Raw genomic sequence first — 26,529 nt, forward strand, 5'->3', positions numbered from 1 at the left:
TCGCCAAAACGCAACTTAGGCATCAAGCTCCACCCTCCACCACCTTAATACCAACATAAGGACTACATAAAGAAAAGAACCTCACCTCTTGACACCCAAGTGAGTACAAAAGAACTCTTCGTCTACTTACTGGAAACTTGAACAGACGGGGGGCTGATAAGAATATTTCTGGGACCCCCATTCCTCCTTAATCCGAACTGAAAAAGTTTGATCTGAGTTAGCCATCGGGATTAGCGACAGGAGCCTTATCAATCCGATCAGCCTAAACCATAATAAAGAGTCGGAAGGATACCTTTTGATTGACAAGAACTATCACCAATGGGTCCAAGGGAAGGGGAGGGTGATTTTTCTTCCTGATTTTCCGGCGAAGAATATCCTGCCACGTTTGCAGTAAGGGAGCGCCTGGAACGGAAGACCCTCTATAACAACCTATCTATCATCGGAACTAAAATAACAGGAAGTAGTTGTAGGACCGATTACGCGTCGCACTCGAGTTACTTGGAAATCATTCCTGAAGGAACAACCATCGAGAAGAGGCGGTAGAAGGTCCACGGCACTAGCAACTTCCTGTATACTTCCTGATCAGCCCGACCTAGAGCGACCGAAAAAAACTCACTGGTATTTCAAAACTTTAAAACGCAATTCTAGAGCCAATTTCGACTCTTTTCAACCCGAAAAAATTATAAGGCTGATGTTTGAATTATTATCTTTTAATTAGAACTTTAAAGGCCCTGTCTGTGGACATGTATTTTACCAGCTTCTTTTGGCTTAATACATAGCCCTGCTCCTATGAAATCAAAGGGAATTTTACAGAATTCAAACATGGAAAAAAAAATACAGGACATGCTTGTTAAACATTCTGAGGCGACAATTAAACAATTAAAACAGATTTCAACACAGATGGCTCAACTGATTTCAATGATGACGACTCTTGACCAATCATCACAGGTAGGCAATCAGAAGTTGGATCTGGTTATAGAAGACATAAAAGTCTTGAAAATTCAAACGATGACCACAAATACAGACATACAAGCAATGGACTCTTCTGCCCAAAAAGTCATGGAAGAATACAAGGATACAAAGAAGAAGACAGAAGTTCAAGAAAGCAACCAGCCGGCGATAAAGAGATCAGACATACAAGAAATAGACTTTTCATTTAAAAAAGTCATGGAACGACGTGTGGATATAAGGAAGAAGAGAGCAGGTCAAGGAATACAAATTGAAGCCACGATGGAGATGAAGCCCAGAAAGAGTTATTTTTGGATACGTATCCTGTCTGAGGAAATGAGAGAGAACAAAGAAATCCTGTTCCCATACCTGACTGGCCTATTTCAGTTACAGAAGGAACTATTAGACCATGGTTAAAGGATTGATTTAAATATGATTGCTGGATCCAAAGGCTTTGATAGTGTGGACGGGTGGCATGGCTATTAATGATGTAGTGGAAGAAATTCTTGAGAAAAAAGACTGGATTGTTAAAATGTTTGAAGTGGCAGAAATGGCAAAACTCACAGCTATTCTAAATGAAGAAAATGACGTTCGGTTTCTGGGGGAATGGGGGGCGTGGATGCATTATTGTGAATATGAGTTAAAATTGGGAAGAATGGAAGAATATTTTCTAATCTGATCCAGAGGATTATTTTTGGCTTTTTTAATAATGAATAAGCATAACTATATTTACTAACAGATTATGGTTTTTTTTTATACAGGATATTGATAGTTTATTAAGATTAGATTAACTACGACGAGATGAACTTTTTATTAAGAGGAAGATAGAGGTGAAGGGGAAGTCAAAATTTTCCATTTCTTTTTTTTCTTTTTTCTTTTTTTTCCTTTATTATATGTTATGGAACTATAACAACTTTAGGTTAGAATTGAAATTTTATATTGTCATAGATGTTGTTTAATGCAATGGAAAATTTTTAGTATAAAATCCAATAAAATCTATATATATATAAAAAAAGAACTTGTAATATGTCCCCTGTAATGCACAATCTGATCCCATATATACAGTCTCATGAGTCATCATGATAATGGGCTTGGAGTCCGAAGTAATCTGTCCTCAACCCCAGCAAAGTATGACTTAGCAGGACTTAGCTCAGTTCCGCAGGGCCTGTAAGATAGAGATGTTCCACCAGGCCTACGGTTGAGGGCAGCAATGGTTTTCAACAAAACTGGCCTCCCTGTTGCTGCTTACTATGTACTTAAGCCTCATTCATCCGCCCACCCGCCTTCCTCTCCTGACTGAGGGTTTCCTCTCCTGACTGGGGGTTTGGATCTCATAACGTATAACTGTGGATTTTATTGGGAATTTTAAATGGTAATTTATATGTGTTGATGATTTTAATTAATTGTACATAATGTTGTTATATTGGTTGTAAGCCACCCCAAGCCCAACCTTGATCAGGGAGGGGCAGGATATAAATCAAATAAATGAATAAATTAAAAAAAAACAACAACACTTCCATACCCTATTCTTGGGACCAGAGTCTTGATTCTCAGAGATTGGATCTACAAGGTCAGATAACTGGTTTAAGTTCATCCAGTGATGTTTCTCAGATACACTGGTTACTTTCTCCCACATAAGTGAATAGTTGCCATTCACTTCTACAAGGAGAAGTAAATGGCTGCACTTGGGAAGATGGTTACAGTGACAGAAAAACCTGCCTTACCACCCTGACTTTGCAGCTCTAACCCTAAATGACTTCTCTCATGTAGGGAACTGCAATATGGTCCTATGAGCAGAACTGCCCTGAGTCCCATGAGGCCTTTGTGGTGATAGCCATACATACCTTGTTCCTCGTGATGACAGGCATTTTGCTACTAACAGATAATAATTATAGTATTTTTTCCTTACTTTGAAGAGAAGGAGATAGTTACCATAGAGACTATCAGATCCAATCACTAATACCAACACATCTACCCCAAGTGCATGAGAAACCAATCTTTTTGGTGATAGGAGCTGTTCATTCACTGACTTAACTGCCACTTAATATAGCAATACAATTCTGCAGACATCTTTATTGCATTATGCCAACAGTTCAGTTAGTATAATTGCATGTGAAGAGCCAACAAATGTAATTTTCGTGTGCTTAATACTTGCTCCGCCATTCCTTTCAGCTCCTTCATCTGATTAACTAATGTGAGTCATAGTCTTCCGAGAATCGGCCACGTGGCACTTGAAGCAGGACCTTCCCTCTGGCAGACTCCAAAAGACCTTCGAAAACCAGCTGCCGTGGGGAGGCCGGAGACTGGAGGTGAGATGGGAAAAATAATAGCAGATGATCCCATCCGAAACACAGAACATCTTGTCAAAGCTGATGTAGGTCACATGAGGAAAACTGAACTCATGGTGTTTACTGAAGACACAGCACTTGACAAATTGACAATGAATTTGAGGAAGAAGGGAGGGAAAGAATTGTTTAATAATGTATCTCTTTTACCCACACAGTTTGGTATTAGAAAGGTTTGATTCATAATAGAGACGACAACATTACATCTAGGAGATTAATAGTGTAATCCCAAATGGAGTTATACTCTTCTAAATCCACTGAAGTCAATGGGTTCAGAAGGGCATATCTCTGCTTAGGCTGGCTTTGTAAAGGAGCAATCTTAAGCAGGTCTATTCAGATTCCTACCTGGGTCTACTCCATGGGTTTACTCCCAGAAAAATGTTTTTTTAGGATTGCACTGTAATCCCATACAGAGTTACTCCAGCCTAAACCCTCTGAAATCAGTGGTCTTAGATTGGATTAACTCTGCATAGGACTGGACTGAATGATCTAGGGCCCTCCTGGTACTTATACATGGCATTTATATTTGCTATGCATCCAAGGGTTCATAGAATCATAGAGTTGGAAGGGGTCATACAGGCCATCTAATCCAACCCCCTGCTTAATGCAGGATCAGCCTAGAACATCTCTGACAAGTGCTTGTCCAGCCTCTGCTTAAAGACTGCCAGTGAGGGGGAGCTCACCACTTCCCTAGGTAGCTGATTCCACTGCTGAACAACTCTTACTGTAAAAAAAATTTCCCCTAATATCCAACCTTTCCGCCCGCAATTTAAACCCATTATTGCGAGTCCTACCCTCTGCTGCCAAGAGAGCAATCATGTCCCCCCTCAACCTCCTCTGATCCAGACCAAACATTCCCAACTCCCTCAGCCTTTCCTCATAGGGCTTGCTCTCCAGGCCCCTGATCATCCTCATCGCTCTCCTCTGCACCCGCTCGATTCTGTCCACATCCATCGTTATGGTCGGGTGGAGGGGAAGAGATGCTCTTCTGACAAAGATATATGTAGACAGGAGTCCTGCTTCTCACAAGAGATGAAACGATGACTAAAAATACCTTTTTTGACTCTGCTTCTATTATTGGGACATGAACCTTTGTAGAGAGCCTACCTCTTCAGATTCATGAAGAGGACTGGAGGACTGGTGGTGAATACACACATGGGTTGAAGTGCAGTGGGAGAGGAAATATATTAGGTGAGAACTGAAGGGAAGAATGCAAAAACAAACAGCCCTTCACATTTTCTTACCTACATGGCAAGCATGAATATATTATTTATTAATCAATTAGGGCCCTCTTAACCTGTTTTTCTCTGCTCGTCGCAGAGCCAAAGCAGCTTAAAGTGTCAGAAACAACAGAAACCCTGAAATAGAACAAATATTTCAACTCAGGTTACTAAGCAATAAATCCAGTCAACAGACTAATCCATGGGATGCAAGGGGAGAGGAAGAGCAGGTGGTAACAACTCCACCCTTGATGACAACTGTCTCTCCCAGGCTTTTGGTGCCTTAAACATAATCTTAAATTTAATCACCTCCAAGGGGACTACTGGAAGGCTGACAGAGAATATTCTTAAACAAGAAAAAAGGGCAGACCACAATTACAGTCCAGGACAAGCTGTCAGAGCCAAGAGTTTGTACCAGGCATTGTACAAAGGGCACACCTATGAGGGTTGCACAGTTTTTTTGTGCCGGGCGGAGGAGAGAAGAGGAGAGAAGGCAGCACCGCTGCATTGCCTCCTAAGCCCGGCGCAGGCATTCTGGTCAGGAATGCACTGTTAATCCATTGTAGCTAAGTGGCCAATGCAGATTCACACCCTAGGGAGCATGGAGCGATTCTAGCCACGATGAATAAGAGCAATGTTGAAAAGGTATTCCCTCTGACCTGGTCTGAAAATGGATGTATGTGATAGTCATAAATATTCAGTGCTTTTGCTGGAATTGGCCGACCTGACCCATGAAAAGATATCAACAGGAGACTTCAGTTTCCATGCTGCTCAGAAATACAGCATAAGCCCCGTGGAACAATAATTAAATCAATGGGATGGCTCCAAATGTATGTCTCCCATCATCTAATGTGGTGCTTTTAGTTGGTTTTCAATGGGGTAGGAATGTGGGTTAGTTCAAGGACCTGGGCTGGAGAGAGGAGGAGAGTTTATTACTCTGCTATCTCAGTTGCTACAGAAACGTCGTTCTTTGTATTAATCTGATTTGTTAAGAAGGAAGCCTTGCAGCCTGTGATCCGTCAGAGAAGCCAAAGCTCACATTAGTTGTAATTACTTTTGGCTTGGCTCCTATTGATCAGAGCCCTCTCAGGGATTTTACAGTGGTGCTGATGCTGCCAGTTTAGTTGCCTAGCAGTTATAAGTAAAGTTATCAAACTTATAGCCCTCACATGGGCTCAGGCCTACACTGCTTGAATTTATTGTTGGGACACAACAATAAAGCCAAGCCTTGTTTAACAGTCAGAGACTGGCTTCTTATATTGAGCTAGGGTTGCCAGGACCCTCTTCTCAACCGGCGGGAGATTTTGGGGATGGAGCCTGAAGAGGGCAGGGTTTGGGGAGGGGAGGGACTTCAATGCCATAGAGTTCAATTGCCAAAGCGGCCATTTTTCTCCAGGTGATCTGATCTCTATCGGCTGGAGATCAGTTGAATTAGGAGATCTCCTGCTACTACCTGGCAGTTTATTTTTGTTTATTCTACGGTTGCTATTTATGCACATTAATATACTATAGGCTTTACAAAACTGCTGGTCTATTTCTGCGACTACCTGGCAGTTGGCAATCCTATATTGAGCACAGGGCTTAGCCCCACATTCCCCCTATCGCTACCATCCAATAGACACCGAGTTAGGGACCTGCATGTTCTGAATTTATGCAGTTATGATTCAGCTGAACTATGGAACTGAGAAGAAGAAGAAGAGTTGGTATTTATATGACGACTTTCTCTGCCACTTAAGGGAGAATCAAACCAGTTTACAATCACCTTCCCTTCCCCTCCCCACAACAGACACCCTGTGAGGTAGGTGGGGCTGAGAGAGTGTGACCAGCCCAAGGTCACCCAGCTGGCTTCGTGTGTAGGAGTGAGAAAACAAATCCAGTTCATCAGATTAGCCTCCACCGCTCATGTGGAGGAGTGGGGAATCAAACCCAGTTCTCCAGATCAGACTCCACTGCTCCAAACCACTGTTCTTAACCACTACACCACGCTGGCTCTATTCAAATCTGACAAAAAGCCAAATTATAAAATTCAGGGTTTTTTGAAAATGCAAAATGTAAACGCTAAAACTATGAAAGTGTGACGTTTTTAACTATTTGGATACTAGCATGTTGTTTTGGGCACCATGGAACACAGACATTGAAAATACAGAAACATAACTTTGTATTTTTTCAAAAAATGCTGAATTCAGTTTTACTCTTCAATGAATCGATCTGAAATTTTCTGCCTCAGTAACATAGCAATTGAATTCAGAGCCATTATTTTTGTCTTATGTGAGATGTTTTATGCTCGTGGAACATGATGAAGACACAGATCACACCATTTGTAACACAACCTACAACTCCTCACCCAGAAGTCAACAGTGAGGGGATAAACTGCAGTCCTTAGTATGCTTACAGAGAAAAATCCTCTGAAGCCACGGTTCTTAATAGAGAAAACTAACACTTGATCTTAGCCAAAAGGCCGAGAAGCTATAATACAGAAAACATTGGGTTAAACCCAGAGTTTAGTATGAATGTGGTTCTGCTTACAGCATAAGGGAATTTCCATGCATTTTTACCTGCAGTGACAGCGGTGTGGATAGAAGAGGTCAAAAGCGTTAGTACTGTATTAAAGAGATAACCCCAGTAGTGGAAATTTAGAGCTATTTTGGTCTGATATTTATGCTTCATATGTTGACTATGGTAGGTGAACTAAAGCAGCAGGCATGGAGGTTGCCCCTTCTTCCAGTTCAGACTATCAATGAAACACAAACACAAAGCATGATATTTTGGAAGTGCCTGTGCATCAGTTAAATCCAGCCCGGCTAACTTGAATGCATAAGAGGCAATGTTTGCCAGAGAAGGCACTGATATCATTCTTTTTGTAAAGTGGGTGTTCCATGGGCAGCCATGCAGGGGAGTAGATGGATTGTCCAATTTTTCATCCCTGCTGTTTCAACCTCATAATCTCTGTTTCAATTTCACTTCTCCCTAGTGAGAATTGAATCTGCACATCTTTATTTTTGCACCATTTCCTCATACTAATTTCCCCCCTTTAAAATGTACATGCTTCTCAATGTTATTTATGGACTAATATATTATTATACTTTATACATAAGTTATATATATTACTGACATACACTGTTCATATAAATTCTCTGTAAAACCCATACACATGTATACACAATTCAAATGAATGTACAAAACCAACAACAGAAAGCAGAGGGCCAAGACTGTGGATAAAAAGATAACCGAGTACAAAAGAAATGAAATAGGGAATATTCAGTCATCCCTATTAGGGAATCTTAATAGAGAGGAGGGAAAGTTAGGAGTGAATCTAGAGAAAAAAGGTGAGGAAGTGGTAATACCCCACTGCCTCCCTCCAAAATCAAGTTCCAAAAACTGGTGCGGGTTGAGTGGGCGGCTGCCAGAAAACATCTCTGGAAGCAGGTCTGAGCCCTCAGAGCTGATGAACATAATCCACAGTCACTCATGGCTGCCCTGAGGACTTTGGATCACACATGTGCTGGGAGCTCTAGGCTTCCTAGGCACACAAGGGCACAACAGGCCTGTGGTACACATGGAAAAGGGGCTTTAACTATCCTCCTGTATAATTTTCCCACCCTGAAATAGCTCTGGAGAGCCACCGTTTGCTCCATTGTGTGCTATGATAATGACATGTAAGTTTTCCAGTGAAGCAAACAGTGACTCTCAGGCAGTTTCAGGCTAGGGAAATGATGGAAGGGAGGTGAAGATCTTTCTCCACATACACCACAGTCCTAGTCCAAGTCAGGTCATTGTACACCTGAGAAGCATGGAACTCATGTAATTGTGGCAACTACAAGCACAGTGTGAATTAGCCTTCAGCTGGCTAGAATTGGAGCTGAGAATCTGAAGGAAAACAAGCAGCTTGAAATGCCAAAGGAAGTGAACATAGCAAAGACACCACAGCCCCCCCCCCTTGCCTTCAGGTCCTAGGCTGCTGAAAAGTAGCCTGCTGTGGTGATGGGAGGGAGGATTAGACTTGGGTGGGGGGAGATACATATAAGTCACCTCCCATGTGCAAAAGATGGGCAATCAGGAAATGCTCCACTGCTTGTTATACCTGACTATTGCTGCTGCTTGTGCACCTTTGTTAAAGGAAAACTGAGGGCATGTGCCGGCGTAGGCCAAGGGCCGGGCGGTGCCCGCAGTCCTCAGACGTGCGGGAGGTATCTAGCCCCTTTCGGAGCAGGCGACAAAAATTATGCTGTCTACTGAGGTCAGAAGTCGAAGGCGTCGTCAAAGCAGGCAGGAGTCAACAGCCGGAGAGATCAATCATGAGCGGTAGCGGGAACACAGAGAAACTGCACGGTTGCACTGCCTTTATCAGTCAGTGCACTTCCAAGCTAGGCTTCATCCTGAAATGACTCAGCACCAGTTCTCTGTCTGCTTAGCCTCTCCAAGCGAGCACTTCTCCTTCTACCTTGCAGAACCACACGCTGCCGAGTCCTGATATGCCTATCAGGTTCAGGTAAGCTTGGAGGGCTGCCATTCTCAGCTTCCACTGCAGGGGTTGGGGGAAGAGTAGCTTCTGTCTGCCCTTGTTCCATCTCTCTGCCTAGCTGTGGTTCCTGCTGAGTTGTTTCAGGCTCCTGTGCTACTGGCTGCAATGGAGGTACTGAGGGCCCAGAGGCAACCTGTTCCTCCACTTCAGCTTCAGAGTCCTCCGAGTCCTCAGCTCCCAAGGAAGGGCCCATAACAGGGCACCATCTTCTTTAAGTATTTTAGATGTATTGTTAATCTCTGGTTTTATAGCTTATATTGGTTTGTTTTACTTAATGACATAGAATATTGTTAGCCGCACTGAGCCTGACTCGCTTGGGAAGAGCGGGATAAAAATCTAACTAACTAACTAATTACATCTTCCAACTTCTATTTCCCAACCCCCCAAAGGATCTTTTCAATAGCACGGGGCATGTCCCACACTTGCAGCTGAATCAGTCTGGGAGGAGATTGGCCTCGGGAACAACAGGAGTACCAATAGAAATACTACAATGGAAATGAACCTGAACTACCACAGTCCAATGTTTTGGTAGTTAAGCATTTGATAGGAGGTTAGCAGCCAGCCAGCCAGTCAGGGATCAGGAAACAGATTAAAGGGGTTGTATAGCCAGAATGCCCTGACCTGGATGGCCCAGGCTAGCCTGATCTCGTCAGATCTCAGAAGCTAAGCAGGGTCAGCCCTGGTTAGTATTTGGATGGGAGACCACCAAGGAATACCAGGGTTGCTATGTAGAGGAAGGCACTGGCAAACCACCTCTGTTAGTCTCTTGCCATGAAACCCCCAAAAGGGGGTCGCCATAAGTCTGCTGCGACTTGACGGCACTTTACACACACATAGCCAGAATAACTCTCTCTGGGAGATAGAGGGATCAAGAAACAGGGTGTGACCAGTTTGCCAGATCCTCTTCCATAACTTAGTAAGTCAGGGTCTGAAAACAGTAAGAACTTGGCCAAGCTTATACAGTCAGAATTGGCAGACTCAGCTATCCTAACAACCAACCAGGGCAGAGACTGACCCTCTACAGGAGGTGCAATTGGGTGAGGGGAACCACAAACACACAGAACATCCAACTAAAAAAGAAGAAGTTATAAATTCATGTGATGGGCTGTGCAGGTCAAATAAAAAACAAAGCTAAAATTCTTATTTTTCAGTTTTCTCTCAAACGGTGGAAAGGATATTGTAATCATCAGCCTGATATGGAACTAACAATGGTTCCCAGCTTTGGCAACTCTACTTCTCTTTTATCTAGAAACGTCCATTCTGGAGCCCACACTTAGAACGCACAGCAGCTCAGAGACAAAACAAGCGAATAAAAGAAAATATATCGTGGCTTTATTATTAATATTATGGAGGGGATAGAAAGTAAACCTAAAAATAGGATGAAAGGCAACAGAAAAAAAGAAGAGGGAGAAAGAAATCATTTGAAAGAATGTTCAGAGGAAAAGCTTTCCCATGCAAAGCTGATCTTGATGTATAAAATGTTCAGGTATCCAGCAAGAGGAATTAGAGCCCAGGTTTGCAGCTCAGCTTGTTGCCACGTAAGCGTACTACAGGGGACTTTATTCATAGCGGCTGTGTTCTGTTCCAATGGCTGCAGGTCCCCACATCACTGAAGTAACTATCTCGCATTCCTGCTTTAAAAAAAAATCTGATTCTGCTGCTGCTCCACAGGACCCCTCTGCCTCAAGTCTGAAAACAGAGCCAGGAGGGACAACTTGGGGTCTGCTCACTCCTCCAGCGCCAGCACCATCAGTATTCCATCAGCACAACCTAATTACTCTCCCACAGTACAGGAAGGGAGAACAAACAGAAAAAAATAACTCAAGAGTTGCAGAGAAGGAGGATCTCCAAACAGGGATTGGGAAGAATGGGATAGTGAGAAGCTCAATCGAGCTTTCTTTGGTAGGTTCTTCTAGAGTTGACCTCCAATTGGTCATTATGGAATAATCAACCATTAGCATCTCAGTAGCACCTTAAAGACTAACAAAAATATTTTCTGGCAGGGTATGAGCTTTCGTGAGCCACAGCTCACTTCTTCAGATATCTGAAGAAGTGAGCTGTGGCTCACGAAAGCTCATACCCTGCCAGAAAATATTTTTGTTAGTCTTTAAGGTGCTACTGGACTCTTGCTCTTTTCTGCTACTGCAAACAGACTAACACGGCTACCCACTGTACATTAGCATCTCAGGCTGACAGGGCATTCTTTGGTCCATCACTGGTAAAGCCTTGGCTTGGCTTAAGGGGATGTAACATAGTGAATTATTCTATTGTTTCAGGAGTTAAGAAAAAAGCAAATTCAGGTGGGGGAAATAAGACAAATCTCCATCACAAGCACCTCCAGCCATATCCTTGCCAAGATATAATGAACTAGAGGGCTTTCCAGTGGCAGGAAAACTTTGTTTAGTGTGCATGGTACAGCTTCAGTTGAGCATGAATTAAACAAGACCCAGGGAAAGGTCCCTTAGGATAACATCTGCGAATGTTGAAGAGCATTGTGGTGGATACAGAAGCATTTGAGAGCAACAAATGGGGTTATGCAACACAAACAAAACCAACATGATGATCCTTGGACATATCCACTGCTGACATCAAGCACCACCCCTGACTCACCTCAGAGGCTGCGTCTGTGGAGCAGGGCGGGGGGGGGGGGTGGCACGTCGAGGAGCTCTCCTGGCAGGCAGCTGGGAGCCGAGGGTTCAAGGCGGACCTACATGCCAAACAGGTCTTTGTCCGGAAAGGGGTGGGGGCCACGCAGACCAGCAGCATGGGCACACCACATCGGCCCGCCCTTCCCCTTTATAGGTGAGCTGCCAAGGCTGCCCTCTCTTTCATCAACAGCTCCCGTGCCAGTGCTCCTGCGGTTGTACTCAATAAAAAGTTGTGGCCTAATTTCCTCTCAACACAGGCTGTGTGTGGCTCATTCTCCTCAAAGCTGCCCCCCCCTGCTTTAGCCCCTGGGTCCACAAACAGCACGAGCATTAGTGTTTGTTGCAATGAAAACTATAGAATATGGAAGAGTGCCTCAGTATGTTTGTTACTCTTGAAACAGATACAAAATAAATCACCATTCTCATTGTCCCCTAGTTAATCAACTCCACTGTATGCTTGGAAGAAAGTAAGTTAAGAAAATACCAGGTCATTACAGACTCACACTGAGGCCTTCTCCTGACTTTTGGATGGCTCAAAATATACTTGCTATCACAAGTTTTCTGGTAACTGATGGATGCCCATTACAAACGAAATATACAGTGTGAGTCACTTATATGAAGATGCTTATAAATTACTCACTTCCTAGTTCTTTCCTGGGGCCAGATTCTCAGTACAAACTTTGTAGTGATTAAGGGAAAGGTAGACTGAAGAATGTCTGAAAGCTTTACCATTCAAACCAAAAGCCCTGCTTTTAAATCCTAGACATGTGCAACTTGGCTGTGGTGAGAGAAAGGTGGGGAAAGCTCTGCACATTCTTGGAGGTACTCTTCATTTTATTATTTCACATAGTCCAAGGCTGAATCTGAGGGAAATGTTGTTAGGGCTGGTGATTTGACAGGCTTGGGCAGTGCTCCCAGGTAGTCAGTGGTAGCTTAACTGCTGTCCTATATGTTGTTCAGACTGAGGATCAAGGCCAGAAAGAAAAATTATGTAAGGCCAGGTAGGACCTTGCTGATTTCTCAGCTTGAAAACTGCTGTATGCCATTTGGAGATTTGCAGATGTCATGCAACGGAGCAGTAGAGATCAAGCCAGTAGTTTCTCCGGCCAGTGGAACAGAGAGAATAAGGCTCCAGAGTCCTGGATTAAGACCCCTAGAGCCTTACTGGTCTGGTTCAAGGTAAGACATGAAAAAATACAACACAAAGATTCTTAATTTTTTTCCATTTGACATTATTAAACAGTTTCAGTTCTCATAACCATTTCTACGCAAGGCAGTTGTTTTTTCAAATAGTTACATGTGACTCAAAAATAAGCTGCCCCACAGAGAAGAGAGCAATATCCACTTTTCACACAAGTCTTCCGAGGTAACTTGTTCTGACCTGCTTTATTGCTCTCACACCGGGGAACGGCAACTTAAGAACAAGCATGTTTTATATGGGACAAGTTACAAACCCCACTCTGCACATGATGTAGTATGGCAATTATGAGCTAAAGTTAGAAACTCAAGCACACTACCAGGAATCTCCCTTCTTGTCAGACACATTGAAACTGATTCATGAAGCAACATTCTAGGAGGGCTTCATATCTCAAAAGTGCTTTGCAAACACTCTAACTAATGTAATCAGCAGTAATGGAGTTAATATCTATGTTTACAGCATTTCCCATAACAGTAATACATTTCCCCAGATAGTCCATGTTGTTTTTTTGAAAAAGGACATAAGAGTGCAGCTTGACTATAGCAGGTGCATCCGTCCCCTTTTGCCCATTATTGGCAGCCACTTGTGATACTGTAGACCTTTCATCAGTCACCTTTATCTTCTGCCATCAGTTACCTTAAGAAGCATCACTGTAGCTATCAGAAGAGTCAATGCTGTTACCATCAGCTTTTGGGACTGAAACCTTCTCCGGTATGGTTGACTTTGGGAGGTGCTGCCACATCATGTACCACTGTAACACCCTCCCTAAAGTGGAACCATTTTCGGTGCCAACTACATAGACTATATTAGCCTACTATTGATTTTAGATTGTATTTTAACTTTTATACTATATTATGTATACCTATATGATATTAGCTGCCCTGAGCCCGGCTCACCGGGGAGAGCAGGGTATAAATAAAAAATCAGCAGCAGCAGCAGCAGCAACAGCAGCAGCAGCAGCCTGCCCAGCTGCTTCTGGGAAAAAACACTGGTGGCTGGAAGCAGCGCCGAACCCAGACAGTATGGGCGAAAACGCATGGTCGCTTTTTCTTCCTTTAATCCCTGTTTTAGCCAGGATCGAACGCACATTAGGCGAAACGCATGCGTTCGATCCTGGCTGAATCCTGGCTGAAACAGGGATTAAAGGAGGATAAAGCAACCATGCGTTTTCGCCCAAAGTTGCACCACACAGAACAACAAAGGCAAAACCATTTAATTAGGTTTCCAAATTTCCCCAGCATATTTCAATGACAAATGTTTTCTTTCACAAATTAAAAATGGAAAATTTAAATTAATAGCTCAATATACTGGTGGGGATTGCTTAATCTTCTCTTGCTTAATCCAGAGTGAAATCTGGATTTACTACTCATGAGTCATACTACTACTACTAATGCTGGATTCACTACCATTCTGATGTCCGACTCATAGGGCCAAGCTAGGGATCTGTGATCATATCGCCAGATGTGTAATTTAGCTTCTAAAAAGCAGATTGGGGGGGATATAGATTAGGGCTGGGGAAGGGTAACCCTTCCTCTTCATGGCATTGACTTGATTGGAAATGTTCCCCTTCTGGCCACAGGAGCCACAAAAAGGAACCTTCTTTTCCCCCCGCAAATGGAGCTTGGAACACTCCAGACATGATGTGTTGACACATGAAGGGTGTGAGAGTTAACTATCTCTTCCCCTGCCTTGAGGCCCCAATTCAGATCCCCCAGGCTGCTCTTTGCAGCTAAGCTACATGTCTGAGGATATGATCACAGCTTCCCACAGTGTCACATGTAGCTCACCACACAGAAGAGTTGCTGTTTTTATGTTTATCTAGCCTGGATGCATAGAGAGAGCAGGTTCTCCCTGAGCAGTACATCTGAATAATTCTAACTGACACCCAGCTGGTACTATTAGAGATAGAATGCCATGCAAGGCAGATGCTTGGCATGACCCAGAATGGTTATCCATATGTTTTTGTCATAGTCCAGCATCTTTTTCTCTAGTAGCTGACAAACAAGTTACCATCCAACATCATGTCAGATACTATCAGAAATTGGTGGAAACCAGAAGTACTTTGTACTGAATACAATTTGACAACAAAAGGAAAACTAGTCAGGATAATTTCCTCCAGCTCTCTTGAACAGGAAAAGCAAGAAAACAAAGCCTTTTTTTGGGGGGAATGTACACATTAGATCAGGACCAATACATAATGTCATAAGGAAAAAGAGAAAGCAGAAGCCCTCAAGTGGTATGCAGATTAGAAAAATGTGTGGCCAGGATAAGTCAAACTGGATAATGAAGGTCTGCAAAGATCAATAAACTTTTAAAAATCCCCTTCTCCCTGAAGCCCTCTCCTGCCTTCACGACGAACTACATTTTTGTCGTCCAAACAAATGAAAGCTATTTTTACAGTCCAGACTTCACTCTGACTTCTCTGATTTCCATTGCATCCCCCCCTCCACACACACACTGTGTTGGATGGAAGTCTACATTCTCATAATGACCCCATATCACCTGGAATGACTTTCAAGAAATAAACTCCCTACCTGCCAGGTCAACTGTGCCATTGTAAATGTGCTTTGGGCTTCCCGGACTCTCCGCTTCCCTTTCGTGACTACGCCTTTCGATCGACAGGTTGCCTACGTCTGGGCTTTTGTCCCGATGCGTCCTCTCTTCATTAACTGAAACACACAAAAAGCGGTCTGGTTTATGATTGTGAGGCGACGGCGGGTTGTTGGTCTGGCAGACAGAGGAGGGCAACAGCTGGTGGGTGATCAGACTGGGCCAACCATTTGCAACCAGAACAGCATGATGCTGTAAAAAAGGCAGGGCAGGCTGGAATCCATTGTTGCTGTGGGATTTGAGGGGAAAACGGAGGAGGGTGGGGAGGATGACATGCATACTGAAGACGCTGAGAAGGTGAAAAGACATAATCGCTAACAGAAGCATTTCAGTGGACGCTCCTCCACTGTCCAGCTCCAGTGCTTACGTCGAGCTTTCAAAATGGCAGTGTGCAGTTCTTCTTCAATTATAATTTAACAACAACACATGATTAAAAACAACAACAACCACACAAACCTCCCATCACAGAAGCTGAAATTCAACTACATTGGCACTTGGCATTAGGACACAAAAAAAGCACCAGCAAATGGAACTCATTAGAAATAAAGGACCGATCTGCAGATGGCATCTACCGAAGTGAGTGGTTTGCTATAGAGAGGCAGTGGCTTCATATTGAAGGGGGAACTGGCGAAAGGGAAAATGTACACAGACCAAACATTTCGGAGGATGGAGGACTGAGGGCAGGAAAGGCAGTTTAGGCCTCATACCCAGTTCGGGGAAACCAAATAAATATGCAGCACTGCAGGCACTGGGGGTATTAATCAGTTACCGTATTTTTCACTCCATAAGACGCACCTGACCATAAGATGCACCTAGTTTTTAGAGGAGGAAACAAGAGTCAAAACCTTCCGTGCATAAATGGCCAATGTTATCAATACAGCAGGAGGGTGCAGAAGAGAGCCATTTTCAACTTTGGCCGCTCGCACAGGCTGGCGACACGCTCCTCATACCTCTCATACCTCTCGAGCCGACTCAACCACATCCCCCCCTCAATTAATAAAGGAGGAAGTGCAGAAAGGCACCAGTTTCTCCCAGCTTCTTCCACCGTGTCTGCTCCGTTACACCGAATCAAGCCTATTGTGTGTGGGAGAAGTATCCCCGCCCCCTTCCCCATTTCAGCGCGGACCAAACCATGAAAGATTGATGGGGGCGAAGGGAGCGGAAAGCGGCTGGCGGGGCCGGCGGCGAGGCACGGGATCGCCCGGGTAGAGGCCGCAGCGCAACAGGCGGCCCCTCCTCGGCCCCTGGGTCCCCTCGAGGGCCGCCTCTGGGGGAAGGGCTGTCCCGGGGGAAGGAGACGGCAGCCCCCTGCCTCCCCTGTGCGTCAGCCAGGCAGTGGGAAGGACGGCGCCGGGCGCCGCTAACGGCTGCGGGGCATAGCGGCAGCTTGGCTGTGGGAGAGTTTCATTCAATGTGCGGAGGGAAGCCCCCGGGGGGCGCGTGGCTCGGTGGTCCGGGCAGCTGCCTCCTTTTTGCAATGGAGAGCCTCCTCCTCCTCCCTCTTCAGCGATCTGGCTTCTCGCCTGAGCTTTACAATCTGGGGAGAGAGACGCGGGCAAGGACAGGAGAGCAGGTAAGAGCAGAAGCCCAGGAGCATGGCAGTGCGGCCGTCGAGCGTCTGCAGACGGGGGCGGAAGGGGGTAGGTTACCGTAACACACACACACATTCACTCCCTAAGATGCACAGACATTTCCCCTCACTTTTGAGGAGGAAAAAAGTGCGTCTTATGGAGCGAAAAATACGGTATACAGGTTGTAGTGTTACTAGTAATATCATAAATCTTTTTGTGCAAGGTGTCAAAGCAGGAGGATACTTCAGTTATGTAGCGCAACATAAAGATATAAAACTATGATAAGTGCCTACAATCACAGTTGTAAAGGAAGTATGGCTGTTTATTCATCCAAAAGGTTGATATCCCACTTTTTTTATATACAGAAGCCCACAACGTGGCCTAAAAGAAAAAAGAACTAAGAGTGATACCCTTCCAAGGCCATTAGATGTTATTCTGCTTAGGATGGCACTGTAAGACACTCTGATATAGGGTTGCCAGGTCCCCCCTGGCCATCAGCAGGAGATGGGGGGGTACGGTTGCCAGATCCAGGTCGGGAACCACTGGAGATTTGGGGAAGGAGCCTGGAGAGGACACAGACCTCAGTGGGGTACAATGAGGTACAATGCCATAGAGATGACCCTCCAAAGCATCCATTTTCTCCAGGGGACCTGATCTCTGTAGTTTGGAGATAAGCAGTAATTCCGAGGGATCCTACCCAGATATAATAGTTAGAATGAACATATCTACAGCAATTTTAAAACAGGTAAAAGGAGAAGCACAATAAAAGCTAGGGAAAAAGTAGTGGCAGAAACCATAGCAACATATCTTACATACCACTGCAAACATGAATGTCCAAGATGCCCTAGTGCATTAAAATAGAAATCATGGCACTAGGTGAATTTGATAAGGAAAAGTCCCTCTTTCCAAGAGTTAGTCACCACAATTCCAAGGTGTGGCAACATGGAAGGTCTCTGAAGATTATCTCACTTGACAGGAAGGTTCATATTGGAGCAGCAATTCCTCGGTCTTTTAGGGTTTTAACATTTAAACAAGCCATTCTGTGGGAGAACCCAAGAAGCCAGGCCCTCGATGGCTCCCCGCCTAGTTTCCTGGGCTGTCTCCACATGGAGAATTTCCTGTGGGTGGCACACAGCATGCGTCCCTTTTCTGGGGAGTTTCTGCACAACATTGTGCTCCTTCTAAGAACAGCTCTTGGGTCTCCTCGGGCTTTCCCTTTTAAGCCAGAACAAAGAAGAACTTAAAGGGGAAACAGCATGCCAGCTGCAGACAGGGCCTCTGCGTAAGAGCTCTGCCTGCAACCAATTAGGGATGAGAGAGACACAGCTTAGTGTCACCTTTAAAATGGCAATGCTGAGCTTCAGTGTTCCTCCCTCTTTTAGCCCTTTAACAGGGCATTCTTGCTGTTGTTTTTTTTTAAAAAACAATGCAGTCATGGCTCAGCTGTAGGTAGGAGGAAGAGGTTGTTGGGCCACAGGTAAGATTTCCATCAGCTTTCCATCAGGTTGGAACTTCTCTGCTGACATGAACTTCTCTGCTTGCCAGGCCCCCCCTCCTGATTGGTGGGAGGTTTTAGGGGGCGGGGCTGTGGTGGCCAAATTTGGGGGGTTGAGTGCTAAAGCAACTGCGGCGCTTCCGAAAGTAAAGCTGGCAGTGACATTATCGTGTGAGCATGGCCGCACGTGCACACAATCGTCGCCCTGGAGCAGCTGGGTGGATTGGTGGGCAATTGCCCGCCAAAACCACTCACCTAGCAACCCTAGTGGGGATCGGGTTGCCAACCTTCAGGTACTAGCTGGAGATTTTCTGCTATTACAACTGTTCTCCAGCCAATAGATATCAGTTCACCTGGAGAAAATGCCCGCTTTGGCAACTGGACTCTATGGCACTTACGTCCCTCCCCTCCCCAAACCCTGCCCTCCCAAAAATCTCCAGGTATTTCCCATCCTGGAGCTGGCAACCCTAGTGGGGAGCAGTGATGTCAGAAATGAATGGTGTGTAGATGGGATGTGTGAATGCATCCCCACGTGACTCAGTCCTGCTTGGTGCCACTTACACAGTGGGGGTGGTTTTCCCTGGTCCCAGTGGGACAGCAGCCCTGGCTGACTTGGAGCCACATTACCAGTCAGGCCAAATCAAAGTGAGAACAACTGTGGCAGGATAAAAAGCTAATCACAGGGAAACTCACTTGTTAAGTAACAGTCCAGGCTGACAGAGACGTTATCAAAAGCAATGACGGCGTCTGATCCAGCTTTCCAGGAAGCTACAATCTGAAGCCAAAACCTGAAAAGAATAACAGAGAAGTCATTACATTCTGTTTGTCTGGCAGATGATGCCCCAGGGTTGTTCAAACTTTCTATAAACTTTGGTTTTGATTCATCCAGACCAGCCTTACAGTGAAGGCACGAATGTATGTTGAGTCTTCATTAGTATCAGGCATCTAGGTACTTATTATTGCCTCATCTTTTACAGAGGGCACAGAGACAGGTTGCTGTGCCAAGGAGCTTACAATGTAAAATGTGATAGAAGGGATACAACAATGGGAGGAAGGGAAGTGGAAACAAGCATTCGTTCCATTTATATGTGCTTAGGGTTAGTTTCAGTAAAGAACTGAGACTACACCGTTACGCCAAAGGCTCCAAAGAAAGCGGCCAACCATAAGGGTCAACAAGGGAGAAAGGGTGGGGATATGTGTGTGAGAGAAGGGGATGGTGGCATGCTGGTAAAGGTCATATTGGGATATGACCAAAGACAGATCAGGGGGGAGGGGAAACAGGACCATGGAAGGCTTCAAAGGAAAGTGTGAGGAGTTTGTGCTGGTTCTAGGAGTGGACAGAATGCCAGTGTAGTATGTCAAAGAGGGGCATGACGTGGTAAGAGTAATAAGAATGATTTTTAAGAGCAGAGAGGTGAGGTGGCCAAGATACAACAGAGGAAGAGATTGTAGTAGTCTAACTAAAAGATGACCAGTGTGTGAGTCAGTTTCCACCAAAGCGGTGGAGAGGAAGAGCCATATTTTTCAATGACATACAGGACACATCATGGCAACAAGACGAATATGGAAGGGAAAGGGAGAAGAGCCAAAGCCCAAACTTTGTGCCTGAGGGCCAGAGTGGTGTAGTGGTTAAGAGCGGTGGTTTGGAGCGGTGGACTCTAATCTGGAGAACCGGGTTTGATTCCCCACTCCTCCACATGAGCAGTGGATGCTAATCTGGTGAACCGAGTTGGTTTCCGCACTCCTCCACATGAAACCAGCAGGGTGACCTTGGGCTGAGAGGGCTCTTTAGAGCTCTCTCAGCCCCACCTGCCTCACAGGGTGTCTGTTGTGGGGAGGGGAAGGGAAGGTTTGATTCTTCCTTAAGTGGTTTGATTTTTCCTTAAGTGGTAGAGAAAGTCGGCATATAAAAACCAACTCTTCTTCTTCTTTACAGTGGATGGTGAAATGATAAATGACTCTATAGAGTCCACAAGGAAAGGAAATCATGCGAGGGAAGATGAAAAATTCAGTCCTGAATGTATTGATTTTGAGATAACAGTGAAACATACAAGCTGAAATATCAGACAGGCAATTGGAGATGCAGGATTGGGTGGAAGAAGAAAGCTCAGGTAGCACTGGATATCATCAGCATGTAGATGGTATGGAAAGCCAGGGGACTTGATGAGTTCATCCAGGGACAATATATATGGGGAGAAGAGAAGAGGGCTAAGGGTATGTCTGTGGAGGACCACAAAATATTGGGGGGAGGGGAAAGCAAAAGAAGATTGATTAGATAGGTAGGAAGGCTGACAATAGAGCTGTGAAAATGTGAAGCATGAAAGGTGTCAAGCAGTTGAGAATTCTCAATTAAAAGCAGCAGAGGGGTCAAGGCAGATGAAAACAAGTGGAGATCTATGGATCTGGCAGTGAGGAGATTATCAGTTATTTTAATGAGGGCATGAAATAAAGAGGATAATAGTCACATTGCAGGAGGCTGAGAGAAGAATCAGATGAAAGAAAGTTGAGACAGCAGGATTCAGCAGTATCTCTAGGGTTTTGGATGCAAAGGGCAGAACGGATGTTGGATGGAAGTTGAAGAAGATGGGACAAGGATAGCCTTTGAATAACGGGGGAACACTGGCATGTCTGAATGCAACAGGAAGGAGGCAGAGCAGAAGGGTAACAACGACTGTTCTGGAGAACAGAATGGCAAACAATATGTGATAAGATTAAGGGGACTTGTGGAGAAGTCAGCAGGACAGAAAGTGGAAGGGGAAACAGAGGAAAGGACTGAAGAAGGTGTACAAAGAAGGAGAAGTGGAAGAAAAATTGTGAGAGAGGGAGAAATATCAGAGGGATAGTTTCAATTTTATTATTAAAAAAGAAGATAAAATCTTGAATAGTTTCAATTTTATCATTAAAAAAAGAAGATAAAATCTTGAATAGACTGTGAGGAAGTGGTGCAGAAGTCATTAGTTGAGCATCAAAGATGAAGAGGTGCCAAGGAATTCCAGGATCAGGTGAGGATCAGGTAAATGTAATACCGTTTAGCTAATCAGCCGGGTTTTTTGCTCTCTTCCAGAGACATTCAACTGCATCAGACTGTGAACAGAGATAATGAATGGGTGAAATGTTTTACAGCTACGGAGGAGAAGGACAAATAGTTAACTGGGAGATTGGGGCAAATGAGTCAAGAGTCAATGACAGATAAGCTGACAGCAGAAAGGGCAATGTCTAACACATCTGAACAGAAGTGACAGAAGAGAGGACAACTGTTCTTCCCAGAAAACCACTGAGAACAGACTATTGGTCATGGAAGGAGCAAGAGGCAGAGCACGAAGAAGGGGGGTTGTGTGCAATGTTGGAAAAGATTCAATGATGGATACTCCTCAGCTGAGAGGGCAGAGACAGAGCAGTAATTGATGAAGACCAGGTTCAAACAGTGCCCAAGGCAGTGCATGGGGGAGTCAGTCCAAAGGGCAGAGAGTGAAGGAGGTCCTTAAGGAAAGGATATGGGATATATGTTGTCCTTTCCTTTGACCTACAGTTTTCTCAGTATAAAGAAGGCAAGATTCCAGTGCTAGATTCTTGCAGCCAAAACTGTTACTGATGCCCTAAGTTTACACATGTTACTTAAATGTAAATCAGTTTATGTTCTGTGAAGTTAACTCCCAGTTCATAGGATTGCTGCCTCAGTGGTTTCTGAGAACAAGATATTTTTTTTTAACAGTAGAAGAAACTGGATGGAAAATTGAAGACCCATTTGTTTTATGGTCTTAAGCAAACCTTTCATGCTTTGTTTTGCCAGTAGAACATGAGAGACGCCAACAGACAAGTTTTCAGTTACTTTTCATATCAAAATTAATTTGTAACATTGATATCCAGAAACACAACATAATCTGTCTAACACTGAGTTGGGCTGTAAGATGTAATTGATAAATCAGTTAGATAAATTATGTAGAATGCTTTTGAATGATTAAAATGTGTGTGTGTGTGTTAAGTACCGTCAAGTCGCTTCTGACTAATGGCGACCCTATGAATGAAAGGCCTCCAAAATGTCCTATATAAGTCCTCCAAAATGTCCCCTTGGTTAATTGCGTGGGAGGGTTTTTTTTTTAAATAAAAAAGTATCTTTTAAAAATACAAATAATTACAAAACCCACAGGTGATAGACATAATCCAAGAAGGGGCATTCTCCCTTTTAACTCACACCAGAAGGAATGCTTTTTCTAAGCGAGTGCCTACTATGACATAGATATGCATCATGTAAAAAAACCCAAAATATTACTTCTCCACATTTTTGACATAATTTCATGCAGATTTCATATATTAATAGATTAATTTATTAAATCTGATGTAATTAATCTATTTTATTTAATCAGGTGACAACCTTTAGCATGGCACTACAGTATTATAAGGGAGGATTTCTGACACAGAGATTGATGAATATATCTCCTTGAAAACAGCCTACATTAGTGACAGATCATATTTTTTCATACCTGTTCATATCCCCAATACCCTACTGCTTCTCGTCTAGGGTTGCCATCTTCCAGGTGGTGGCTGAAGATCTTCTGCAATGACAACTGATTGCCAGGTGACAGAGATCAGTTCACCAGGAGAAAATGGCTACTTTGGAAGGTGGCTCTATGTCATCATACCCCATTGAGGTCCCTCTCCTCTTCAAACCCCACCCTTCTCAGGCTCCATCCCTAAAACCTCCAGAGCTGTCAACCCTACCATTTTCAGGGATTTTTTTTCTTTTTCATTGCATGATCATTGTCAATCAGTGAAGGGCTTTATCAGTAGATAGGGTTGCCAGGTCCCTCTTCGCCACAGGTGGGAGATTTTGGGGGCGGAGCCTGAGGAGGGCAAGGTTTGGGGATGTAATATATTTAGTTGGTGCAAGGACTATGCTGAATTTTGAACGATTGAACTGCTGAAATGTTGAACTCAGCTGTGCTGAACTGTGTGGAGCTTGAGGCTCTGCTCCAGGCTCCCTTGTCTGTTTCTCCTATTGGACAATGGACTTTGCCCATCCAACCACGAACTGGGGGGGGGGGCCCCCTCCGGGTGGTTGGGAACTGTATATAAGTTGGGGTGTTTTGCAGTTACGTTGATTCTCTCTTCTCTTTAAACGGAATAAAGCAGTTGCTGTTGGAACTCTGCCTCCGGCCTTGTGTGTAACATATGCATACATAATAGGGGAGGGGAGGGACTTCAATGCCATAGAGTCCAATTGCCAAAGCGGCCATTTTCTCCAGGTGAATTGATCTCTATCAGCTGGAGATCAGTTGTAATAGCGGGAGATCTCCAGCTAGTACCTGGAGGTTGGCAACCCTATCAGGGACTCTGCTTGGTGCCCCATTCTGAAGCAGGGTGGAAGAGGCAGGGCTTTTTCAGACATATGTGCACTCTCCATAAAAACTCACCTGACACCAAATTTGTGCTCTTAGCTATCAGGCCGAGATATTTTTGTACTGTTAAGACTTTTAGGTCCCCACTTCTTCTATACTGGGAACTTTTAGCTGTCCCATTCATATAATCATTTTTTTTATACTGGGTGAGGCATTCTGTTGCCTTTTCTATTTATTTGATTTTTTTTTTACTGGTTTAATTACAGGGTTTTCTTAAAAAATACTGTAAACTGGCTCAAATATATTTATATAGAGAGACAGAATATAAATATTTTAATTAAACCAAATTAAATAAATATAATGCAAAATGGCATCTTGGGTGACACAGTTTATTGGGTTTGGGCTACAGGCAAGTTTGCATTGGTTTTAATGGAGGAGGATGGGGGTGACCCTTCCAGACCCCATAACTCTGGACCCCCTGACCCAATCCTCACCAAACTTGGGGGTCCCTCCAAGCTACCCTGGAAGTTTGGGACCTCAAAATGCCCCCCCAGAGCCGTGGAAATCCCGGATCGGCAAAATTCAGCTGAATTTATTCAGGAACGCCGAATTTCAAGCCGAATTCCCCCTATACCAAATAGGGGGAATTCGGAATTCGGCATTTCCTGAATAAAAATGGGCCAAATTTTGCTGAATCGAAATTTTGCTGAATTTTTTTTCCCAACAGCCCTACCCGACACCCAGGCCTTTCCGCCAGCGTTGGGGCCACTAACGTCGGCATAAATTGGCTGGACACTGGTGCAGGGAGGCCGAATGCTGGCACAGCATCTTCCTGGCCTCCTAAGCGCTTTCGCCCTTCAGGCTCAGGAATGCTCTGTAATTGTAGTAGATAAGAATTTTACCACTGATAATACAATCTTTTCATTTATAACAAGAAGCAAATTCTGATGCTCTACCAGAAAGTTTAGAAATCCAGGACACCAGCAAATTAAATCGAGATCCAGAATAAAGACTGCAAGATGATAATGCATGCAAAACAGATTCAGCGACATTTCTCCCACAAAGAAATACCCTTTTAGGTGGAGAATTTGTTAAATCTGCTCACCAACAAAACTGATATTAGGGCAAGAGTGAAAACCGTTAGTCTTGCTTGACTTAAACATGTCTATAGCTAGGGATAGTTTAAAAAGTAAAATACTTAGCTTGACAATTTATTTGATAAGGACTTAATCCATAAGGCCATGGAGAACATGGACATCAATTTGCTGATCTGAACTTTGATAATATCATTAATTCTCTGCACTGTATAAAAAACTGGCTTTAGATACCCAAGTGATTTGAGCTGCTAGATAGAATAACCCAAACAAACTAGTTTTAAAATAATCATTAGCAAGTGCAATCAACAATTTGTTATGGATTTCCCCAAATAAAATCCTCAAAGTTCTAATGATCGTCCAGGACAAGTTTCCATAACACAACATAGGTCTTGTATCCCTGACCAATTAAAAGCCGAAATGTGTGACATATGTTATTGAACTTCTAACAAATAAGTTTTTCTCACCAATTCTCAAATCAATTTGGCATAACTGAGAGCTGTAACTAGGGTTGCCAAGGTCCCTCTTCACCACCGGTGGGAGGTTTTTGGGGTGGAGTCTGAGGAGGGTGGGGTTTGGGGAGTCCAATTGCCAAAGCGGCCATTTTCTCCTGGTGAACTGATTTCTATCGGCTGGAGATCAGTTGTAATAGCAGGAGATCTCCAGCTAGTCCCTGGAGGTTGGCAACCCTAGCTGCAACAAATCCAAAAAATCGCTTAAGTAACTTGCTTCAGGTTGTTCTAAACTGTATATCATTTGTGGATTCTTCCACCCCCTCCTGCACTCATCCATCTTCCCTGTCACTGCAAGATGGATCCACTGATGAGAAGTCACAAGCACACTAGGTTGAACAGGGCAGGAAGAGAAGCGTAACAGTCCCGAAAAATGATAAATGGAGGCAGGCCAAAGGCAAGCTGGCCATCTAAAATGTCTGGTAAATGCAGTGGGTTAATACCTGCCCACCGTTACATCTCTACAATTCCCATCAAACTGATGGACTAGCCTCATTAATTCCAGTTGAGTGGTTGAGATGTAACAGATTGCACAATTTGTATTTAGTAGATTTCTTCTGTGGTCAATGAGGGGGGAAATCCTGTCTCTTTTTCTCCAGGGCAGGAAAAAACAACAACAGGTTTCCTTTTCTACTCTTGCTTTAGACTGAAAGAATTAAAAAGTACACTGAACTGCATAAAAGGACACTGACAGGTACAGAGTTGTCCATCTGGTTTCAAAAACAACTAAGCATTCTCCTTGAATAGACTGTTAGGACTCTAATGTAGTGTTGCCAGATCCCACTTCGCCCCCTGCGGGAGGTTTTTGGGGTGGAGCCTGAGGAGGGAGGGGTTTGGGGAGGGGAGGGACTTCAATACCATAGAATCCAATGGCCAAACTGGCCATTTTATCCAGGTGAGCTGATCTCTATCAGCTGGAGATCAGTTGTAATAGCAGGAGAGATCCAGCTAGTACCTGGAGGTTGGCAACCCTACTCTAATGTGACCTCATCTCTCCTCATGCCCAGAGTAACATCTAAAATGTTTTCCA

At 44.1% G+C, this 26,529-nt stretch overlaps 1 protein-coding gene across 1 annotated transcript in view; it reads right to left on the reverse strand.

Moving 5' to 3' along the window:
• Positions 1-26,529, reverse strand: part of ALK (ALK receptor tyrosine kinase) — a 665,036-nt gene that overhangs the window by 78,177 nt on the left and 560,330 nt on the right. The window contains 2 exon segments of the mRNA XM_056852389.1: positions 15,416-15,550; positions 19,251-19,345. Coding sequence (XP_056708367.1) covers positions 15,416-15,550; positions 19,251-19,345 — 230 coding nt within the window.

This window comes from Euleptes europaea, chromosome 7 (assembly GCF_029931775.1).
Source record: "Euleptes europaea isolate rEulEur1 chromosome 7, rEulEur1.hap1, whole genome shotgun sequence".
In the NCBI taxonomy this organism is placed as follows: Eukaryota; Metazoa; Chordata; class Lepidosauria; order Squamata; family Sphaerodactylidae; genus Euleptes; species Euleptes europaea.